Source organism: Carassius auratus, unplaced genomic scaffold, assembly GCF_003368295.1.
Source record: "Carassius auratus strain Wakin unplaced genomic scaffold, ASM336829v1 scaf_tig00031859, whole genome shotgun sequence".
In the NCBI taxonomy this organism is placed as follows: domain Eukaryota; kingdom Metazoa; phylum Chordata; class Actinopteri; order Cypriniformes; family Cyprinidae; genus Carassius; species Carassius auratus.
The window spans coordinates 1-19,268 of NW_020525953.1; the positions used below are offsets into that span (position 1 = coordinate 1).

Sequence of the window (19,268 nt, forward strand, 5' to 3'; positions counted from 1 at the left end):
TGACAACACACATGCAAATGAGATCTGAGGGCGTGTCTGTTTGTGTAGTGGTGAGGGTTGAGTCAATGATGAGAGGATTTACAGTGTTAGCTGAGCTATCCTGACTGTGACACTTTACACAGCTACCACCCAGTGTTTGTCAGTCTAACTGGTCAAATGGGGGTCAGACTGGGGTCACCTCGAGGGTTTGTGGAATGAATGCTCCTGACTGGACTTTATGTGCAGGGGTGAGCGCTGATCTCTCAGCCCCACCCTCCGCAGGGAGCAGGCGGTACTTACTCGGTTCTGGGGTCTCTTGCGGCCGTGCTGCCGGTTGGCCCTCGGGCCCCCTCCGAAGTTCCGCGCAGGGAAGTCCTGGGGCCCGCGCTGAGGCTGGAAGGCCCCGCTGTCGGGGTACATGCGATTGCCCAGGAGTGAGGGCAGCTTTCCTCGCCCCGCGGGGAGTGGCCTTGGTGGCCTCCACCCCGCCCACTTCCTCCCCCCATGCCAGCGGAGAGTCCTGCCTGCGGCCGAAGCCACGCCCCCCAGATGATCGGTTCCTGCGAGGGGATCTCTGCCCCGCCGCCCCCAGCCGGAGCCGAAGAAGGAGGAGTCTCGAGTCAGCCGCATTTGCCAGATCCAAAGGCAGAGCCGTCAAAGCCGCCGCCCCCTCCTGCTCCGCCCATGCCCCCAAAGCCCACGCTTCCGCGCTGGGCCATCATGTCGCCGCGGGACGTCTGAGACCAAAGCTACCAGATCTGTAGAGATCTCGGGGGCCGAGGGAGGTGGAGCGCGAGTCGAAAGACTCGTATTGGGCAAAACCTGCAGAGGGAGGGAGGCGCAGAGCAGAGGTCAAGCAGAGACCAGCACTTCGGTCGTTCGTCGACTCAGATGACCGCTTCATTATGCAAACAAACTCATCATTCAGCGCTCATTCGTTCAAGCCCTTCCACAGCCCCGGTGCTCAGGGTGATTGTGGGAGAGAGACAGGCTGTGGAAAAGCTTCAGAATGACAGTTGCACAGATGGACATAAGGCAACAACACTGCACATTTTTCAGAGGATTTGAGGGTGGAAACAGTGAGATACGGGGACCTTCTGGGGTCTGTGAGGGCAGCGTTAGCATTATCTTGTGAGCGTAGAGTCAGATCTGATGGGTTCCTCTGAGGATCAGGACGATACAGAGTGTGTGAGCCTGTTTCTGTGTGGAAGCATTCAGTGAATCTACACACCAACACAAACAGCACTGCTTCCAGCTACAAGATCGGAGGCATAACACTCGAAAGCAAATAACTGCAGCTTAGTCAGGGTAGAGACCATATTTAACTTCTCACAAAGGAAAACAAGGGCTGTGAGTGAAACTTTCATTTCAAATAGAAATATTTTGTAAGATTATATATGTCTTTACAGTCACTTTATTAATTGAATGTGTCCTTGATGAACAAGTACGATTTATTTTGAAAGCAAGTAGTCTGATTGCTACATTCAAGACGTCCTTTCAAAACCGTTTCAGGTTACAAAAGTGACTGTCCAACCCATACTACATCCATTTATCCATCTCAGCCTTGTTTTCATACACCCAAACATCTACCCTTATCACAGTATGTAAAGACAACATCTTAAGTGTACTTGTGCTGCAGGAACAAACTAAGGAGATCTTAGACCACGTGAAACCATGAACTTAAAGCAGTTACTGCTGTGAATGAGCTGGTGAAAGAGCTGAACCTCTGAAGAGAGAGACAACATTAGCAGACCGACAAAATCACAAAATACACTTTAAGAAGAGCTTGACTGACCAATCTTGAAACTCTCCAGTCATTATGTTTTTATCCTTAATTAACAAAAACAAACTAGTGCTAGGTGTGACAACAGCAGATAAATCATTCTGATGAAAGGCTGGATGTGTATATAATACATATTTAAATACTAGGGAGTAACGATTCACCCAACTCAGGATGCGAGACAATCCACAATTATTTATAATAATTTTATAATTGCTTGGACAAAACACTGAAATATGAAAACCCCAAATCAAATAATAATAATTCACATAAACTAAAGGCTTTCTGTGCTCTTTTCATTAAGTTAGAGGCAACCACTGTTTTAATCATGATCCAAACAAAGATGCTGCTGTTTAAGTTTTGTTAGATTGAAGATTGGTGTTTGTGAAATGATGCTACATAAATCATCTGAAGGAGACGGACACAGCAGAAGCTCTGACAGAGATGCAGACTCACTCTCTGACAGCAGGGGGTGCTCATGGAACAGTGATGAAGCGTTTCCTTGGTTACCGATGTAAACAAAGCAGTGCATAGCTTATGAACACAGCTTAATATACATATACAGAGTCGGGATGAAATGACTGAATCTAAACTTTCCTAAAGACATTCCGTTCCCCTCAGAGAGACATTCATATAAACCAGTGTTTCCCAACTTTGGAAATTGAATTTGTGGTACCCTACAAAATTGTCACAATACTTGAATTTTAAGCTTCAATATGATACTTTGAGAAGTAGTAGAACAAATAAACAAATGACAGCACAAATAAATAATACTAATGAAATAAATAGCTTTTCAGTTTTTTCAGGTATGCCTAGGTCACATCATGTGAAACTGAAACCTGAGCGGTGAATTTATTCTTGCCAGACGGAATTTCGGTGCATCTCTAGTGATTGGCAACATCAAAAATAGATCTTATACTATACACGTTTTTTTTAGCAATTAAAAATTCAAACATTATTTTCAACACCACCCCCTTTGGGAAACACTTCTATAAACTCCTGTCTCCAGCTACATGTCAATTAGTTTAATATCTCATAACATTTTTATCGATTTTCAACTGGCTCACTGTGCATCGTTACATCCCTAATAAATTGAGAAATACGAGGAAGTAAAAGGATAAATAATATTTCCTTTGTCATATTTTCAGTTTCCTCCAAAAGAAAGGAGTGCAAAAAGATGCATAATATCAAATGTAACACTATAAATTGATATAATCTCTCGTGTATTTAATGTCCTCGTATGTCGCCACAGAGATGTGTGCAATAATGTAGGTGTGTTTGAGGTGATAATGCGTCACCTGTCTCCACGAGAGCCGCTCTTCATGCCCCCCTCCAGCTGCGTCAGCATGTCCAGCCGCTGGTTGATCTTGGCGATGACGTCGTCTGCGTTGGAGCCGCTGGAGGACAGCAGAGATCCCCCAGAGAGTCCTCTCTTCATGCGATCGCTGGATCCATACCCACCTCCTCCGAACCCGCCGCTGGACATGGAGTCTTTATATCCATACAGGTCATAACCTCCCGAGCCTGAGGCGTAACAGAGCAGGTGATCATCTGCTGGACGAACATGTGAAGGACAACATAGCTGAAGAAGAGCACACACTCACCTCTGGACGATCCTCCTCCACCTGATCCTCCCCAGCCAGAGAAACCTGAAACCAGTCAAGAACAAATAAAGCTTGGTTCTGGACGTCACGTTTGACCCATGAATCTCTCTACATGACCACAACCTGGCACTCTCGATCTCCTCCATGCCTTCTGATTGATAATCTAGAGTGTTTAGTCTAGTAAAAGCTTAGGGCTGTGCAAAAAAAATCGAATGCGATTTTCATGCACATCTCATCAGTTAAGACACTCCTGTAATTAGAAGTATGTCTCCAGCACGTGTGTTCAGATCAGGGTTGCCAGGTTTTCACCACAAATCCTGCCCAGTTGCTTCTCAAAACTAGTCCAATTGTGTTTCCAGGAGGTTTCCCCAATAAAAAATTGCTTTACCGGGGTTAAAATATACATTTTTGGCAGGTTTGCCTTGCTAAATATCACGTTATTGGTATTGTTGCTTCGACCCGCGGACATGAAAAACAACCACAGACTTGGCAACACTGGTTGGCATTTACTACACCGAGCCGTAATTCACTGACAATCTACACAAAATCGATGTTAAAATCGCAGGCGATTCTTTGTCGATTTTGAAAGTGATTTTGTGTTAGTTGTCGGTAGACTACGCTCTGTGTTGAACACCTGAACCAGTGTTCCAAGTCTGCGGTTGTTTTTCATGCTTTACTCTCTGTTTTTCATTGTTTTTCTTTTGAGGAGCGTTTGTTTCCAGAAGCTTTACCTTTACTGTTCCTCAGAGGACGCTCTATGTTTTCAGTGTAGGCTACAGGAGCATTGAGCAGCATAGAGCGCCCTCTCGCGGCTGGAGACGCTAGAGGTTTAAAAATGAAATTTTTCTAATTGCATTTCATGTTAGACAGCTCTAACAACCATGAAGACTTATTACTGGCTGCTCAGAGTCAGGTGACATTAGAGGGCGGGGCCTTGACACTAAAACGACATCTGATTGAACAGAAATAGGTCTGCGCCTACAGACATGGCGTCTGAAATAATTAATCGATGTTTTACTGTAAGAGAAAATGCCTTAATTTAAACGCATGCCAGTACTAGACATGAACTAAATGCCACAAAACTACAACAGCACGGGGTATTTTAGATGGCAGTTTATAAACTATAAACTCAATACACTGACTCTGAAGTGTGCTGTAATGTGTTTACAGTCAGTCACTCGCGGCGATTAATCGAACAATAGAGAAGCAGAATGAACACGGCAGCCATTTTACATCAACAACACGACTCCATTTTAATCTACATTAAGAGACGGTGTTATTCATTCACGACACAAACATCATCCACACGCGCCTGATGGAGAATAAAGGGAGTTAGTTTGATATTCTGCGGATTAAAGACTAAACTGAGTCTATGCTGATGTTCGCTTTGTTCGATGTGCGCTCTTCAACAAGACAATAACAATGGGTTTCACATCGAGCTCAACAGCAATCGACGAAAAAAGCGCTTTAATATAAAATACGTCTACTAAAGGAGCCTGGGCTTACGTATAAACTCGGTTTTATTGGTTTAGGCAGCGTTTCATAAGTCTATGCCTTATTTTGACCTGCGCCATTTTAAGCACTGAACCAACACAGACCGAATCACGGAAGAAACACATTAACTTTACGTTACATGGCTTAAAAACCGAGCAAAACACGCTCACAGCAAACAAACAAACTCTTACATAAAGTAAACAGAGTTAAGGACTAACCTGAAGAATATCCTCGATCCATCCTGCAGCAGTACTCCGTGTAGCTGTGACTTTGTGCGAGGCGCGCTCACGCCGCTATCAGGCCGCAGTAACTCCGCCCACAGAGAGGCGTGGCTAAATGATTGACGCTTGGGCAAGCCAATGAGCTGCCTCGAAGGCTATTTCCGTAAACTTCCTAAATAAAAGTGCGTCTGATATAATACGATCGAGTTTACAACACTTGGGTTTAAAACAAATAGTTTGTGGTTTTATTTATGATCCTGAAATATATATAAATATAAAACATATATAATATAACCCACTTCAGGTGTACATGAGGACTTTTACAGTAAATGGCTCTAGGTAAAATGTAACTTCCTTTGTGTCAGCAAATACATTTAGTCAAGATCTGATTATTTTTATTAAAATTCCCCAAAGTGTCAGATTTTAACAAAGCAAGTACAAAAGAGTAACTCACAGAGCACCGACTGTCGTATGATATTATACAACAGTTTTAGGACTATTTAAACAGACAAAAATACAGAGAATACAGGAAAAATACATTGTTTTTTTTTGGTCCCCACGTTTCTGAAACGTACAGTTTTCATATGATAAATAAAGAATATTAGTGTAACCACACTTTTTACACACTAAACTGCAGCTCAAAATCACCAGAAAGATATATAAAATATTGTGGTCTTATAAAATGACATGTAAGGCACCTTGTCAAGCCCTTTGATTCGCCTGTTAGTGTTTTGCAGAAACACAAGTACATAATGTGTTTGGACACAGAAAATCCTTCATGTTCAACCAACCCAGAGAAGAATAGAGGGAATGAGACCAACCAGAAACAGCCCTGCAAAACCTGTAGTGAGTTTTGGTCGAGCTTGAATATACATCATCATAAAGCAGAAATAACTGTGCTTTCATGAGCCTGAGAGCGTATCTCATCCGCTCGCTGACGGACAGACTCTCCTCGCGGCCTGTTCCTCCACCGCAAACGTGTAGTTATACTGCAGAGAAACAATCAATCAGTCAGAGCTGCTGAACCACACAGATGTGACACAAAGGCAGATTCAAAATAAAAGTCCTCCAGAACAATAAGAAAAAACCTCAGAATGATAAGGATTTATTATGACGGTAAAGCCTCACCTCATTCTCAATGTCCTGCACTGATTTGATACGGATGTCACTCAGCGTGCTCGCAGACACCTGACACACACAAACACGTTTGTTAAAGACAGCACTCCTCAAGACAATTCTCTCGTCTAACTATAAAATCTCCACTCTAGTCAATCAGTCAACAACACTTCTGTCCGTCTTTATCAAGGAGTAATGACCAGATAAATGTATGTCATTTCTAACATATATATCCACATGTTAATGAGAGATGCAGTGACCTCTGACCTTTGAGCTTGACTGAGACTCAAATTTCGGATGTAGAGAGAAAGGAACTCCATCCATCGCTGGAAACGAACACAAACAAGAATGAGTCACATGACAGAGTCACACAGTTTGACGCACATGACGTGAGGATTGTTAGAGGCATGTTAATGATGAGATGTGTAGGCCACAGCTGTGTGTGCTGCTGTTATATGAAGGGTCAGTCTGTAGCTGTACCTGTGATCCCGTAGATGCCACTGTCACACACCGTTTCCATCGGGTTGTGTGTGTCCAGCTTACTGCGCCGGCGGGTGACCTTCGGTGGGCCTTCAGGAGGATTGCTATGGACAGAGACAGTCAGAACACCCTGGGAATAACCCTGAACACCCTAGCAACCACTCTTCTCACCCTAGCAACCAGCCTGGACCCCTCCACTCTGGGGCTTTGTGTTCGGTCAGCACTACAGCTCCACCGCTGTGGTTTAAGGCCCACAGCGAATCACTAGAGATGATTTAAAGCTGTGAGACCTAGATAATGTGACACTGCTGGAACACTTCTCTGAATAGATATTTCTAGCTGCGTGGATACTGCAGAGCCAAACAGCTCATTTGCTTCAGTCTAATTTCACAGTCAAATCATCCAAACACTGAAATGTGAGAATGTTGTTTCATGCTGAATCCCATGATGCTGATGTTCTCAGCAGTGATGGCTGTTAGGGTTCGGGATCTGAGTACCTGGGCTTGAGAGGCTGCGGGGGGCCGGCTCCTTCCAGAGAGAGACTGCGCATGTCCAGACTGATACTGCGAGGCTTGGCCTGAGGAGTCGGAGAGGAGAACTGGCCCTTTAAACACCACACCACGAACCCATGCATGTCCCTGAAACAAACACACACAATAAACAACAAGAACAGCCGCCCGGAGCGTGTGGATCCAGATCCAGCGTCCGAGCGTTAGACTGGAGAACAGACATGTGTGGTGCCTGTAGAGAAGCGTTGAATGGAGCGTGTGGTTCTAGAGCAGGCTCGTGGCGTCTCTCACCCCAGGCAGGTGTACTGCTGCACCATGCTCTTATTCTTGGCTGTGAGTTTGAGATCTAGAACAGCGGTCGTAACGCTGCCCACAGGAACGATCCGCACACAGATGCGCTTCTTCTTCCCGACAGATGCCTCTGTACACACACACACACACACACACACACAGTGATTACTCTTCTACACATCAGGAGAGACAGACCAGCAGATCTGTGGTGGCTCTAAGGCCCACATCTGTCAATGAAACATCTTACTGGGCTCCAGGAACTCTGGGATGTAGCAGTAACCGTGAGGAATCGCCTCTTTATCCGTAATCACCTGCACATCTGTCACAACCAGCCCAGCGGACAGATCCTAGAAGAGACAGACCGACACGAGTCTGATGAGCATCAACAGCTGCTAGTGCTTTGTGTTTCACTCATACAGGTTTGGAACGACACGGGAGTGAGTAAATGATGACGTAAACCCTGCAATGCATCTTACCTTACTGTAACACAGATAGTATCCTGCCTTGAGTGCAAACCCTCGGATGAAGTTAGCGGAGGCTCCATCTTCAGTCTGAGTGATCTACACACACACACAGAGAGTTAATGACAGCGTGAGAGGCAGATGGCCATGTGACCGCAGGCGTGTGTGTGTGTGTGTGTGTATGTGTACTGTTTACCAGGCTGTATTGACCGGGGCAGGTGCTGGTGTTTGACGCCCAGGCCACTGCAGTGATGGGCCTGCTGAAGCCACTGGACGACTCGAACACAGACATCTACACACACACAGATCAGGAGGATGACACACTGATCACGGTCACAGATATGACATGATTACACAAACATGTGTGACCCTGAAGCAGAGAAGCAGTTATTACTAGTATGGGTCAGAACTATACTTTTTTCTCTTATGCCAAAAAATCATCAAGAAGTTAAGTAAAGATCACGTTCCATGAAGATATATTGAAAATGTCCTACTGTAAATACATCACAACCTCATTCTTGATTAGCAATATGCATCGCTAAAAACTTCATTTGAACAACTTTAAAGGTGATTTTCTCAATATTTTGATAGTTGTATTTCAGACGAATATTAGACTAACTAAATATATACTAAATATTAGACAAAAATAAGGTTTTGTGGTCCAGGGTCAGACAGAAATATACAGATAGATAGATAGATAGATAGATAGACAGATAAATAGATATCAAGTGAACTTCTCTCAGTTAATCAGACTGTTAATACTCATTAAATGAAGTGTTCATCAGCTGTTATCATCTCGACGCAGCAGTTATTTCCTCAGTTATTAGTTTAAAACACACGCTATAATCAGCATTCACATCAGCACTTACACTTTAATTGATTATAAACAGCTTTAATAAAGACGCGAGGCTGAAAACAGTACTTACAGGCTGTTGGTTATGAAGTTTTTTCTTGTTTCCAAAACACGAAACTGACCTGAACTCACTGCCGCGATCAGAGAACAGGAAGCAGTGCTAGACTACGACTCCCGTCATGCACCTCGGCGGCGTCACAGCGGACCGCGCATGCTCAGTGCGATTTATCGCTAAAGCTCTGGGGCTGCTAGCAGAAAAGGTTTAGATTATTATCAAGTTAGTCATCTATATATTCTTTAAGAGGGGTCATAATTTTCAAATTCAGTTACATAGAAACGTTGAATCCAAACTGTGTTACCACAGAGGCTAAGTTTATGAGAGAGTTTCTACATTTATTCTACATTCTATCTTCAAAACAAATAACGTTGAAAACTTATATAAATAAAAATGTGCATTAAATAGCAGGAGTGTATTTTCTCTGAACTGATCACTGCCAGTGAGGGAATTTTAAATATGTTATATGTAAATAACAAAAAACAAAAAATGACTAAAACCTTTACAAATAGAAAATACAAAATTAACATCTAATTCAAAATATTACCAAAAACTACAATAGTACCAATCAGTCATAACAAAATAACACTGAAAAGCAAACAAATGAATAAATGAAAGGTAATTATGATTAATATAATAATGAGATAAAATGTTATATTTCTTAATCTGCTAATTCCATATTGCTTTATTTTTGCTTTACATTTGGTCAGTTTCTTTTAATAAATATGGCACTTGCCATAATAATCCTTTGTTTCTCTACAAATACTACACACAGAACAACTGACACATTTATTTATTTATTTTTGTGAAATTGTATGTACATACAGAAGTGCATTTCACAACAGTTGCTTGTTTTTCACAAATAATCTCTCAGAAACTGAAGATGCATATGTGACCCTTAACCACAAAACCAGTCAAAATGGGTCAATGTTTTGAAATTGAGATTTATACATCATCTGAATAAATTATATTTCCACTGATGAATGGTTTGTTAGGATATGACATTATTTGTCTGAGATACAACTATTTGAAAATCTGTAATCTGAGGCTGTAAAAAAATCTAAATATTGAGAAATCTCATGTTTTGTGCTCCAGGGTCACATATTTGGAGTTCTTTCTTCTCTAAGAGGGAAGGTGAGTATGCATGCGTGGCTCATGCAGGATCAGGGTGTCTGGAGTCAGTCGGTGGAGTTTGCGTGGCGTGTCCTGATGAAGTGCAGCAGCGTGATGTCGTACAGCACCTGGTGTCCGTTGTTCCAGGTGTAGAGCGCTCTGACGCGTGGGTTGTAGTCCAGCATGGAGATGTGTGAGTACTGGTTGTGGAAGGCGATGTCGGTGTACTCGTACGAGGCTGAGGCCGTGTGGAAGGTAAAGTGCACTTTGGCTCCGGCCAGGTGTGAGTTGGTGACGTAGAGTGAGCCGCAGATGAGGAAGGACTCTCCGGCGCTGCGCTTGGAGAAGCCTGTGTCCCAGGAGCGCAGCACCTCCAGCGAGTCGGGGTCCAGCCGGCTCAGCAGCATGTTCCCACCGCGGCCAATGCTGGAGTACACAGCCCACAGCCCCATCTCATCAGCCATCAGGTCGATGTCGGACGAGCCGCCCCACGAGTACGGGAAGGTGTTGTTGAACCCGGCCTGAGCGAGCGGACGCTGCTGCAGAACACCACCGGACGCCAGATCGTAGCGCACCACCACGTTACTGTGGTGTTTGTTATAGTACAGAGAGCCATTATACACCACATGACCCGTACCTGAGACACACAAGCACACACACACGGAACATCACTTCTGACAGGTGTAAAGATATTAAAAAACATACAGACTTTTTCCCCCTGAATTCTGAGTTTACATCTCACAGACTTTTCCATTTCTGAGCTTACATCATGTAGTTGTAATATTAGAAATTCTGGTTTAATATGCTGCAATTCAGATTTTTTTTCTTGTAATCCTGAGTTAAAATCTCAGAATTCTGACTTTTTCATAATTCTGAGTTTATTCTTTTAATTATGAGTTTGCATAACACAATTATGACTTTTCTTGTAGTTTTGAGTTTACATTTCACAATTCTTACTTTATTCCATAATTCCTAAGTTTACAATTTGTAATTCTGTAATTCTTGTAATTCTGACTTATATTTTTTTCCATATTGGAAACAAAGTCCCATAACAAGCAGTAGATATTTGGGTTTGAAATGCCGAATCAGTAGCTGTAGTGTTGGAAATGAAGACAGTCAGTGTTTTGTTTGTTTATTGTCAGTGGATCACATGATTCTCTGTGAACATCACTGAAAGTGTTTGATAGAGTCGCATTCACACCTGCCCATGGGTGAGGAAGATGATGGACGATGAAGTTCTGTCCAGTAGCAAAGTCACCGAGAGACTGATACTCCACCAGACGCCTGCCTTTAAAATAACCATCCATCACCCACACCTACACACACACACACACACACACACAGAGCAGGAACATTATCATTAATTAAAACTAATACGATTAAACAAAGCTAATTTGTGTTGCTTGACATAAACTTCAACTAAAATAAAAATGATGAACCAAGTTAACCTTATGTACTTAAACAACGAAAACTAATCAACTAAAACTTAAAAACTATATAGAGATATATTTTTTTAAAGAATAATATGCCACTATAATTTAATTTTAGTATATACTTATATTTTTCATTGCTGCCCTCTAAATTTAAGGGATTTTTTTGTGGAGTGGCAAGAACTAAAATACGTGCCTTTTGTGTTTATAATATTTGTGAAGGTTTTGTTTACCAATATTTTACATTATTTCTTAATTTAATAAAATGTGACTTATACAACGGTGTGATTTATTTTCTCTCATCAATGCAATTTTGTCAACTTATTTTACAGAAAATACCATATAAGCATCACAGAAGTGTTTCTCAACCAGAGAAATTTCAAAATCAGCAAGAGAGCTTAAAATGACTTCAGCTAAAACAACTAAATATCAAGATTTGTCTCTGAAGAACCAAGATCTTGTGGTCTTGGAAAACCTGGACATATGAGGAAGCCTCATTTAAAAAAATAAATTCGAGACCTGATGATTGATGGAGATTAATCAAATCTGGGAACTCCATTAGAATTGTTATAATGATTATACATTTCATTAGCATGCCCACCTCTGTTTATCAGATAGAAACTGTAAGTAAACATCCTTCTCTAAATCCCTACAGTAAATCATGTGTAACTGGGAACATCATGGGTTCTTCAGATAGTGTTGTGATGGGCCTTGAGTCTAAAAGGTCAAGAAGAGCAGCTGTGTGTGTGTGTGTGTGTGTGTGTGTGGGATGAGAGCTCTGCATACGCGGTTGTCTGTGCTGTCCACCAGACTGTCCATCATCCAGGATCCGAAGCGTGAGCCTGAAGATCTGATGGTGAGTGGAGCACTGATGCCCGTCAGCTGACCACAACCTGACAACACAAAGACTGCAGTGATCGATAACGCTTCGATGATGAAGATGCTGATGATGAAGATGCTGATGATGAAGATGCTGCTGATGATGCTGATGAGTGTGTACCCAGCTGACTGGAGCAGGAGTGCAGGTGCCGCTGCAGGATGAACTGGCGCTGCTGCAGCTGCTGATAGTGATGGAGAGTGAAGTGCTGCTGCAGGACGGACAGAGATTCATTCAACCTCTCCATCTCCTCCTTCAGAGTCTCCAGCTGCCCCACATCCACCCGCAGACGCCCCACCAGCACCCGCAGGGGGCGACACTGAGACACACTCCCACGCAGCTCCTGCAGACACACAAGCACTGACACGGTGGGTGTGTGTGTGAGTGTGTGTGTGTGTGAGAGTGTGAGTGTGTGTGTGTGTGTGAGTGTGAGAGTGTGAGTGTGTGTGTGTGTGAGTGTGAGAGTGTGAGTGTGTGTGTGAGTGTGTGTGTGTGTGAGAGTGTGTGTGTGTGTGTGTGAGTGTGTGAGAGTGTGTGTGTGTGTTACCTGCAGGCTCGTGCTGCTCAGGCAGTGTGTATGTGTGTGTGTGTGTGTGTGAGTGTGTGTGTGTGTGTGTGTGTGTGTGTGAGTGTGTGTGTGTGTGTGTGTGTGTGTGTTACCTGCAGGCTCGTGCTGCTCAGGCTGTGTGTGTGTGAGTGTGTGTGTGTGTGTGTGTGTTACCTGCAGGCTCGTGCTGCTCAGGCTGTGTGTGTGTGAGTGTGTGTGTGTTACCTGCAGGCTCGTGCTGCTCAGGCGGTGTGTCTCCTCGTGGGCCGTGTTCAGTCTTCTCTCCAGCGTCTGCAGGAGGGTCTCAGAGTCTCTCAGCCGCTGCAGATCTTGAGTGGTCCGCTGGCTCAGGATCTCCATGTGCTGAGAGACGTTCAGCAGCTGTCACACACACACACACACACAGATGATGATGATGATGGTGGTGAGGTGTGTGAGTGTGTGTGGCCGTCTGAAGCTGTGTGACCCTCACCTGGTCAGAGATCAGCTGCAGACGAGTGTGTCGAGGGTCTCCGCCGCAGACGCTGTGAGCCGGAGTCATGATGGAGCACACACACTTCCCCTGAACAGAGCCGTACACCTGCCAGCCCTCGTCCTCTCCGGGGTACGACACCTGCTGACCACACACACACACACACACACACACCCCTCTCAGCTCAACACTGACTCAGCTCTCAGTCATTCTGCACACGTTTAACCTTCAGATCCTCTCCACACATTCCCTTCAATAACAGTTACATGGGAGGGAAGAACACGCTTTCTGCTCTCACCGTCTGGTTTTGGGCACATTTCTGATAATCAGAGCAGGAGATTATCTCAATAATCAATCAAACAGTTAGACTTGCCTAAGTGTCTTTTTTTCAACAGATGAGATGACTTTAGTCCGTTACACTAACAGTGTTATATTATATATATATATATCAGGGTTTCCGTTGTCCAGTAATTACTGGACATTGGCCGGGAAAAAAATTAAATGTCCGACAAAATTAAATCTCTCCGGTCAAATTGTCAGATTAAAACTGCCTAATAATCCCGGCCCCGTCCCCCAACACAATCTGAATCGACCGTTTGAAAGTTTTTAAACAACATCGCATGTTGCATTTCAAATAAAGCGCACTCCTAACGGCTATAATATAAACCACGAACTATTGAGAGACGTTTCAAATATGGCCAGGCCCAGGCAGACTAGCCTTAAAAGTTTTTTTCAGAGGCCAGACGCGAAGGAGGATACTGAATCAGGAACGCCTGAAGCCTCAGATGCTCCGCCACCACCGGAGAAAAAGCCGAAGTGTAGGGCGTATTGGTCGGAATGGAGTGACAAGTTCCCATGGATAAGATGTGAGGTAGTTGATGGTAACGAAAAAATGTTCTGTTCGCGCTGCGAAAAGGCAGGACGACGCAACAGATTCACAAGAGGGTCGAATAATTTGAGAATGTCTGCTCTCATTGAACATAGTCAGAGCAATGACCATGTTGCGGCGCACAATTTAACGCCACAGCAGGTTGCGATGAAAGGCCACTGTGACAAGGCCACGGAAACTTCTAAGAAAAAACTATGCTCTCAGCTCAAAATTGTATTCCACATGGCAAAACATGATCTCCCATCTAACCATTTGTAGCACAGACTGAGCTACTGCAAGCTCTCGAGGCTCCAGATTTTGTCACCACCGATGGCATTTATTGCCACAGCGACTCTGTGGATGATATGGAAAAGGCATTAGAACACATCGTGGTGGAACAGATCCGTGAAAAACTGAAAAACAGTGACTTCATTGGAATAATAATTGATGAAACTGTAAATATCACTGTGAACAAAAAGTTAATCACATATCTAAAACTGGAAATAAAAGGAAAGGTGGAGACAATTTATGATGTGGACTCCGGGACAGCAAGATGCATTTATGATCGCGTTGTTGCGGTGCTTCGCGAAATGGATATAGCACTGTCCCGTGTCATTGGCCTGGGTTCAGATGGTGCAAGTGTAATGATGGGAAGGCATGGTGGGGTGGGTGCTTTGTTTAAGCAAGCAAATCCATTTTCTATCCAGGTGCACTGCGTTGCCCACCGGGCTGCCCTTGCTGCGCTGGACGCAGAGAAAGCTGTGGAAAACATCAGAGCTTACAAAAACACGATCTCCTCGGTGTACTCCTTCTACAGACACTGCCACCAGAACAGCCCGGCTCCGCCAATTACCAGCTGCACTCAGTGATGAGGACATGGTCAGCCTCAAGCAGAACTGAATTTAGTTTTTCAGAAAGACAACGTCAATCTTTCCAGCATCCGACCAATAGTGCAAGCATCTGTCGCGGCATTTACACACTTACGAGATGTCCCCTGTCCAGAAGAGGAAACATTCCAGGCGGGATATAAAGACACATACAAGGATGTCAAAGTGACCAATTCAAGCTTTCAAAAAAGCCAGAGATCGCTATGTTCAACATCTGATAGATGCCTTGCTAGATCGGTTCCCCGAGGATTGCATGGATCTTCTTCACTGCCTCGATGCTCTTCTGAACCCCTCTAGATATCCGCAGACACATAGTGGTAAGTAGGAGATGTTGATATATTATATGGGTCATTCTACAGAAATGTCCACTTTTGGTATGGCAACTGGCAAGGTGTCTTAAAATGTATTTATTTTTCTAACATTTAAACTTACACCCCATTATTAGATTAATAAAAATGTAAAATATATAAATAAAAATTTTATTTTTTTGTGCATTTATTTAAAGACGGCATGTAACTTTTGTGTTACTGGTGTTACCTTACTTTGGCAATTTCAAAGGTTTTTTATTAAATATTATTTTTCATTTTTTTCAGCATAATGTAGTCAGAGTTAACGAAAAATAATAATACAACAAATATGGAGATAATGTTTTATTTATTTTAATCAGGTTTGTTAAAAGGGTGCTTGAATGAGGTTAGTTCGTTTGCGCAAACATGTAACAATGAAACTATTTGAAAACCGGTTAAAATTAATGCAATCATTTAAATCTTAACTTTTGAGTGTAGCAGAATTAAATGGATGTAAAATTATTATTATGTCACATGTTGCATTGTATTTAATGTGACAGAAAAAAAATGGGAATGGGAATATAATGGGAAATAATGGGAATTCTATAGAATTAATAAAAATCAAATAGCCTATTGATGGCTCAAGAAGGTTTAATTTTTCAAATAACATATTGTTTGATTTTAATATTGTAACCCTAAAGTGTTTTTAAGTGTAATATTTTTGTAAAGGCTAGGGACAGAAAAATTGACATTTCCACAGGATGACCCATACAGGCCTATTTTAATAAATGCAGCATTCTTTTGTAGGCCTATAATTCTAATATCGTTCTCACCTGTTATATTATCTTATAGCTCTCCAAGAATATGCAGAACCAGCGATCAGAAGGATTATTTGCCATTTTACAAGCTTTGAGTCTGCGGACACCGCTCCTCTTATCGATACCGTAAGCCTGCGACGTGATGCCCTCGCTGTCATGACAGCGCTCCGTGGCTATGGAGGATTGCATTTCTCCACAGCCTGCGAAGTCCTCATGTGTGATTTCAACGAAATGTATCCAGAGTGGACCAAGCTCGCCAAGATAGCCTGTGTAATCCGTGTCTCGAGTGTTCCTGCAGAGAGGGGGTTCTCGCTGCAAAATCGGATCAAGACGAAGCAGCGAAGTCGCCTTCCGGAGAACAAGGTTACGCGGCTTATGCGCATTGCAAGTTGTGGAGAGACACTGGGAAGTTTTGATTTTAAGTCGGCAGCTGCACAATTCAGCACTGCAAAAAAAGCGTAAAAAGTAGCCAAAAATGACGCGAGACAATGTTATAGGCCTAGTCATTTGTTTGTTCAAGTTCATTTGACAAGGAGTCATTTCACACGGTGGCCAATTTAAATGTTACCAGCTAAATGAGACATACTGAGTTTATAATTAAGTTTGCTTGAATAAAAACAATGCTATATTCGGATATTTTATGTGGGGAAGGGGGGTTGGTTTGTTAAACTATGAAATGTGAAACCATAGTAAAAAACAATTGGTTGATTGACGCCAATCGGACGTTCATGTTTTTTTTCCGTCTGTTTGAAAGTTGGGCTAATAAACATGTTGCATATACGGCCTGATTATGTCATTTTTTAAGTTACATAAACTGCTTTCAGTTTTCCTCAACTTGACTAATTAAGAGGTGATATTTGACCGGCATATCATCAAAATGTCCGGAAAATGAAACCTCCGGCACCATTTTTTTCTAGCGGAAACTCTGATATATATATATATATATATATATAGTAAAAAAATGAAATAGATTTTATTTTGCTAGATTTTTCTTTTATTTTCTTAGATTTAAATAAGATTTTAATCTTAGTGTTCATTTATTTAAAATTATTTAAAAGGGATTTTTGTGTGTTTTGTAATATTTCTATAATTAAAAAATAAAATTTGTTTTGTTTTCAAAAATTGTAGTTATTTTAGAATTTCTAGATAAACGTAAATAAGAAATGTTCCTGAAGTAAACATTTGTTTTTTATATAAGTATAGTGATTTTTTATGGTTAGTTGTAGTTTTATTAATAATAACAACAAAATAATTATTTAAAATGTTTTCATTTAATTATTACAATAATAACCATATGCATAAGTCAGTTTATTAAAATCATATGAATTTAACCCGTGTACAAAACAAACACACACACACACACACACACACTGCTGGGCTCTTTAATTAGATGAGCCATTTCCATCTGTTCTGATCAGGTCTCCATGTGTGTGTCACAGCGGCGTATGAAACACAAACACACTCACACACAGAGAGAGCCCACACACACACACACACACACACACACACACACTCTGACCCTGTACAGTTAGTGAACGAGAGCCAGTGTTTGACCTTCAGTGTAAAGCTGATCACTAGACGATATTCTTCATTTCCTTCAGAAGAATGAGTCGTTCAGTATTAGTGCTGCTGTTCAGACTCGCACGACATCTAAACATCTGACTCCACCAATCGTGTAAGTTTGAGACACGGTCTGTAGGACTGACCAATGACAGATGGGGGCGTGTTCAGGGAAACCTGTCTGAAAACACTCACTATTTGTGTTCAGCATATGGACTGGAGTCAGCATGCATGTTTGAGAGGAGAACACAGCATCACGGTCGTCTGAACCAATGAGTTGTTTCCCATCATGCTTTGATCAGCGGTGGAGTCGCCAGGGTTTCTTGGCAGACATCGGCATGACATCAGAGCAGGTTGGACGTAACTCGGACACTTTTCTAATCAGCATGCATCTCGTGGTGATCACTGGTGATCAGTTCTGCGCAGACTTTAATAGCCTAATATATCTCACTGCTAACTTTTGATGTCAACATGCATCTCTGATTGGCCGATTGGTGCTGAGTATGTGTTTTCTGCAGCCTCTGATTGGCTGTGAGTTTTCTGTGTATCTCTGATTGGCTGGCTGGCACTGAGCATGTGCTCTCTGATTGGCTGGCTGGTGCTGAGAGGTTGCTGTGGCGATGCCAGGTCCTGGCCGGTGCGAGTGGCAGTTCTCCAGTTCTCTGAGGAAGTGCCACACTGTGTGTGTGGGAGTGTTCGTGTGTGTTTGTTCCCGGTTCAGAGTTACACCGCATGTTAACAGACTGACACAAACACACATGCTCTGAACGACAGTGAAGCACACACACACACACACACACAGAGTAATGTTTGTACGTACGCTGATGATCTTCTCGGAGGTTCCTGGGCGAGCGATGTGTGGATCGAGTCCCACCAGCCCCGGCAGCGTCTGGGACATCCAGTTAGTGACCATGATCATGGTGCTCAGAACCGCACCCACCTTCAGCAGAGCAGCGCTCATGTCCAGACCCACGCGCCTTTCACAGAGGAAAGTTTGTTAAAACAACTCCCAAACCACAGGTGGATCACAGACAGTCTCAAACCCAGATCATTAATCAATCTGATGAAGATGAGGAGTCCAAACGTCCCGATTCACTGCTGACCGGAACAGAGAAGAGCAGCAGACGAACGGCTCACGATACTAAACCTACAGAGAGAGGGAGAGAGAGAGAGAGAGAGAGAGAGAGAGAGGGAGAGAGAGAGAGAGAGAGAGAGAGAAGGAGGGAGAGGGAGGGAGAGAGAGAGAGGGAGAGAGGGAGAGGGAGAGACCAGCAGGGTGGGAGAGATGGGAAGGTGTGTCTCTCAGGAAAGACACAGGAATTCCCATAAGCATTCCGGCAATAATAAAATAAAACTTTATAAAATAAATAAATTAAATAAAATCACAAAATAAAATAAAATAAATAAATAGTAAAAATTAAATGCATTAAAAAAAGAAAAGAAAATATATAAAATAAAATTTAAAGTATTATAAAATAAAATATAAAAAAGAAAATAAAAAGCCTAAACAATCTGAAAATTATCACTGAGAATAATCAGGCTTTTGAGATGTAAATGTGTTTCACA

General features: G+C 42.7%; 2 protein-coding genes and 1 pseudogene across 3 annotated transcripts; all 3 read right to left on the reverse strand.

Moving 5' to 3' along the window:
- Window positions 1-6: 6 nt before the first annotated feature.
- Window positions 7-5,209, reverse strand: LOC113080614 (keratin, type I cytoskeletal 10-like; annotated as a pseudogene).
- Window positions 5,210-5,453: 244 nt separating this feature from the next.
- LOC113080613 (multivesicular body subunit 12A-like) lies at window positions 5,454-8,989 on the reverse strand. The gene is made up of 10 exons (XM_026252772.1): window positions 8,862-8,989; window positions 8,132-8,227; window positions 7,951-8,034; window positions 7,722-7,821; window positions 7,475-7,604; window positions 7,172-7,312; window positions 6,675-6,778; window positions 6,462-6,520; window positions 6,207-6,266; window positions 5,454-6,067 (listed from the first exon to the last, which is right to left on the reverse strand). Exons 2-10 carry the CDS (start codon window positions 8,225-8,227, stop codon window positions 6,002-6,004), a joined length of 840 nt encoding a protein of 279 aa, XP_026108557.1. The 5' UTR covers window positions 8,862-8,989; the 3' UTR covers window positions 5,454-6,001.
- A 661-nt stretch (window positions 8,990-9,650) lies between these two features.
- On the reverse strand, window positions 9,651-18,860 carry LOC113080615 (noelin-2-like). 2 transcript variants are annotated; one of them, XM_026252773.1, is made up of 7 exons: window positions 18,523-18,860; window positions 13,283-13,426; window positions 13,036-13,191; window positions 12,387-12,606; window positions 12,173-12,279; window positions 11,158-11,272; window positions 9,651-10,593 (listed from the first exon to the last, which is right to left on the reverse strand). In XM_026252773.1, the coding sequence occupies exons 1-7, from the start codon at window positions 18,661-18,663 to the stop codon at window positions 10,022-10,024; spliced, it is 1,455 nt and encodes a 484-aa protein (XP_026108558.1). In that variant the 5' UTR covers window positions 18,664-18,860; the 3' UTR covers window positions 9,651-10,021. The 2 variants fall into 2 exon arrangements, with proteins under 2 accessions (XP_026108558.1, XP_026108559.1); XM_026252774.1 differs by having other exon boundaries at window positions 9,652-10,593; window positions 13,283-13,423; window positions 18,523-18,859.
- Window positions 18,861-19,268: the final 408 nt, after the last annotated feature.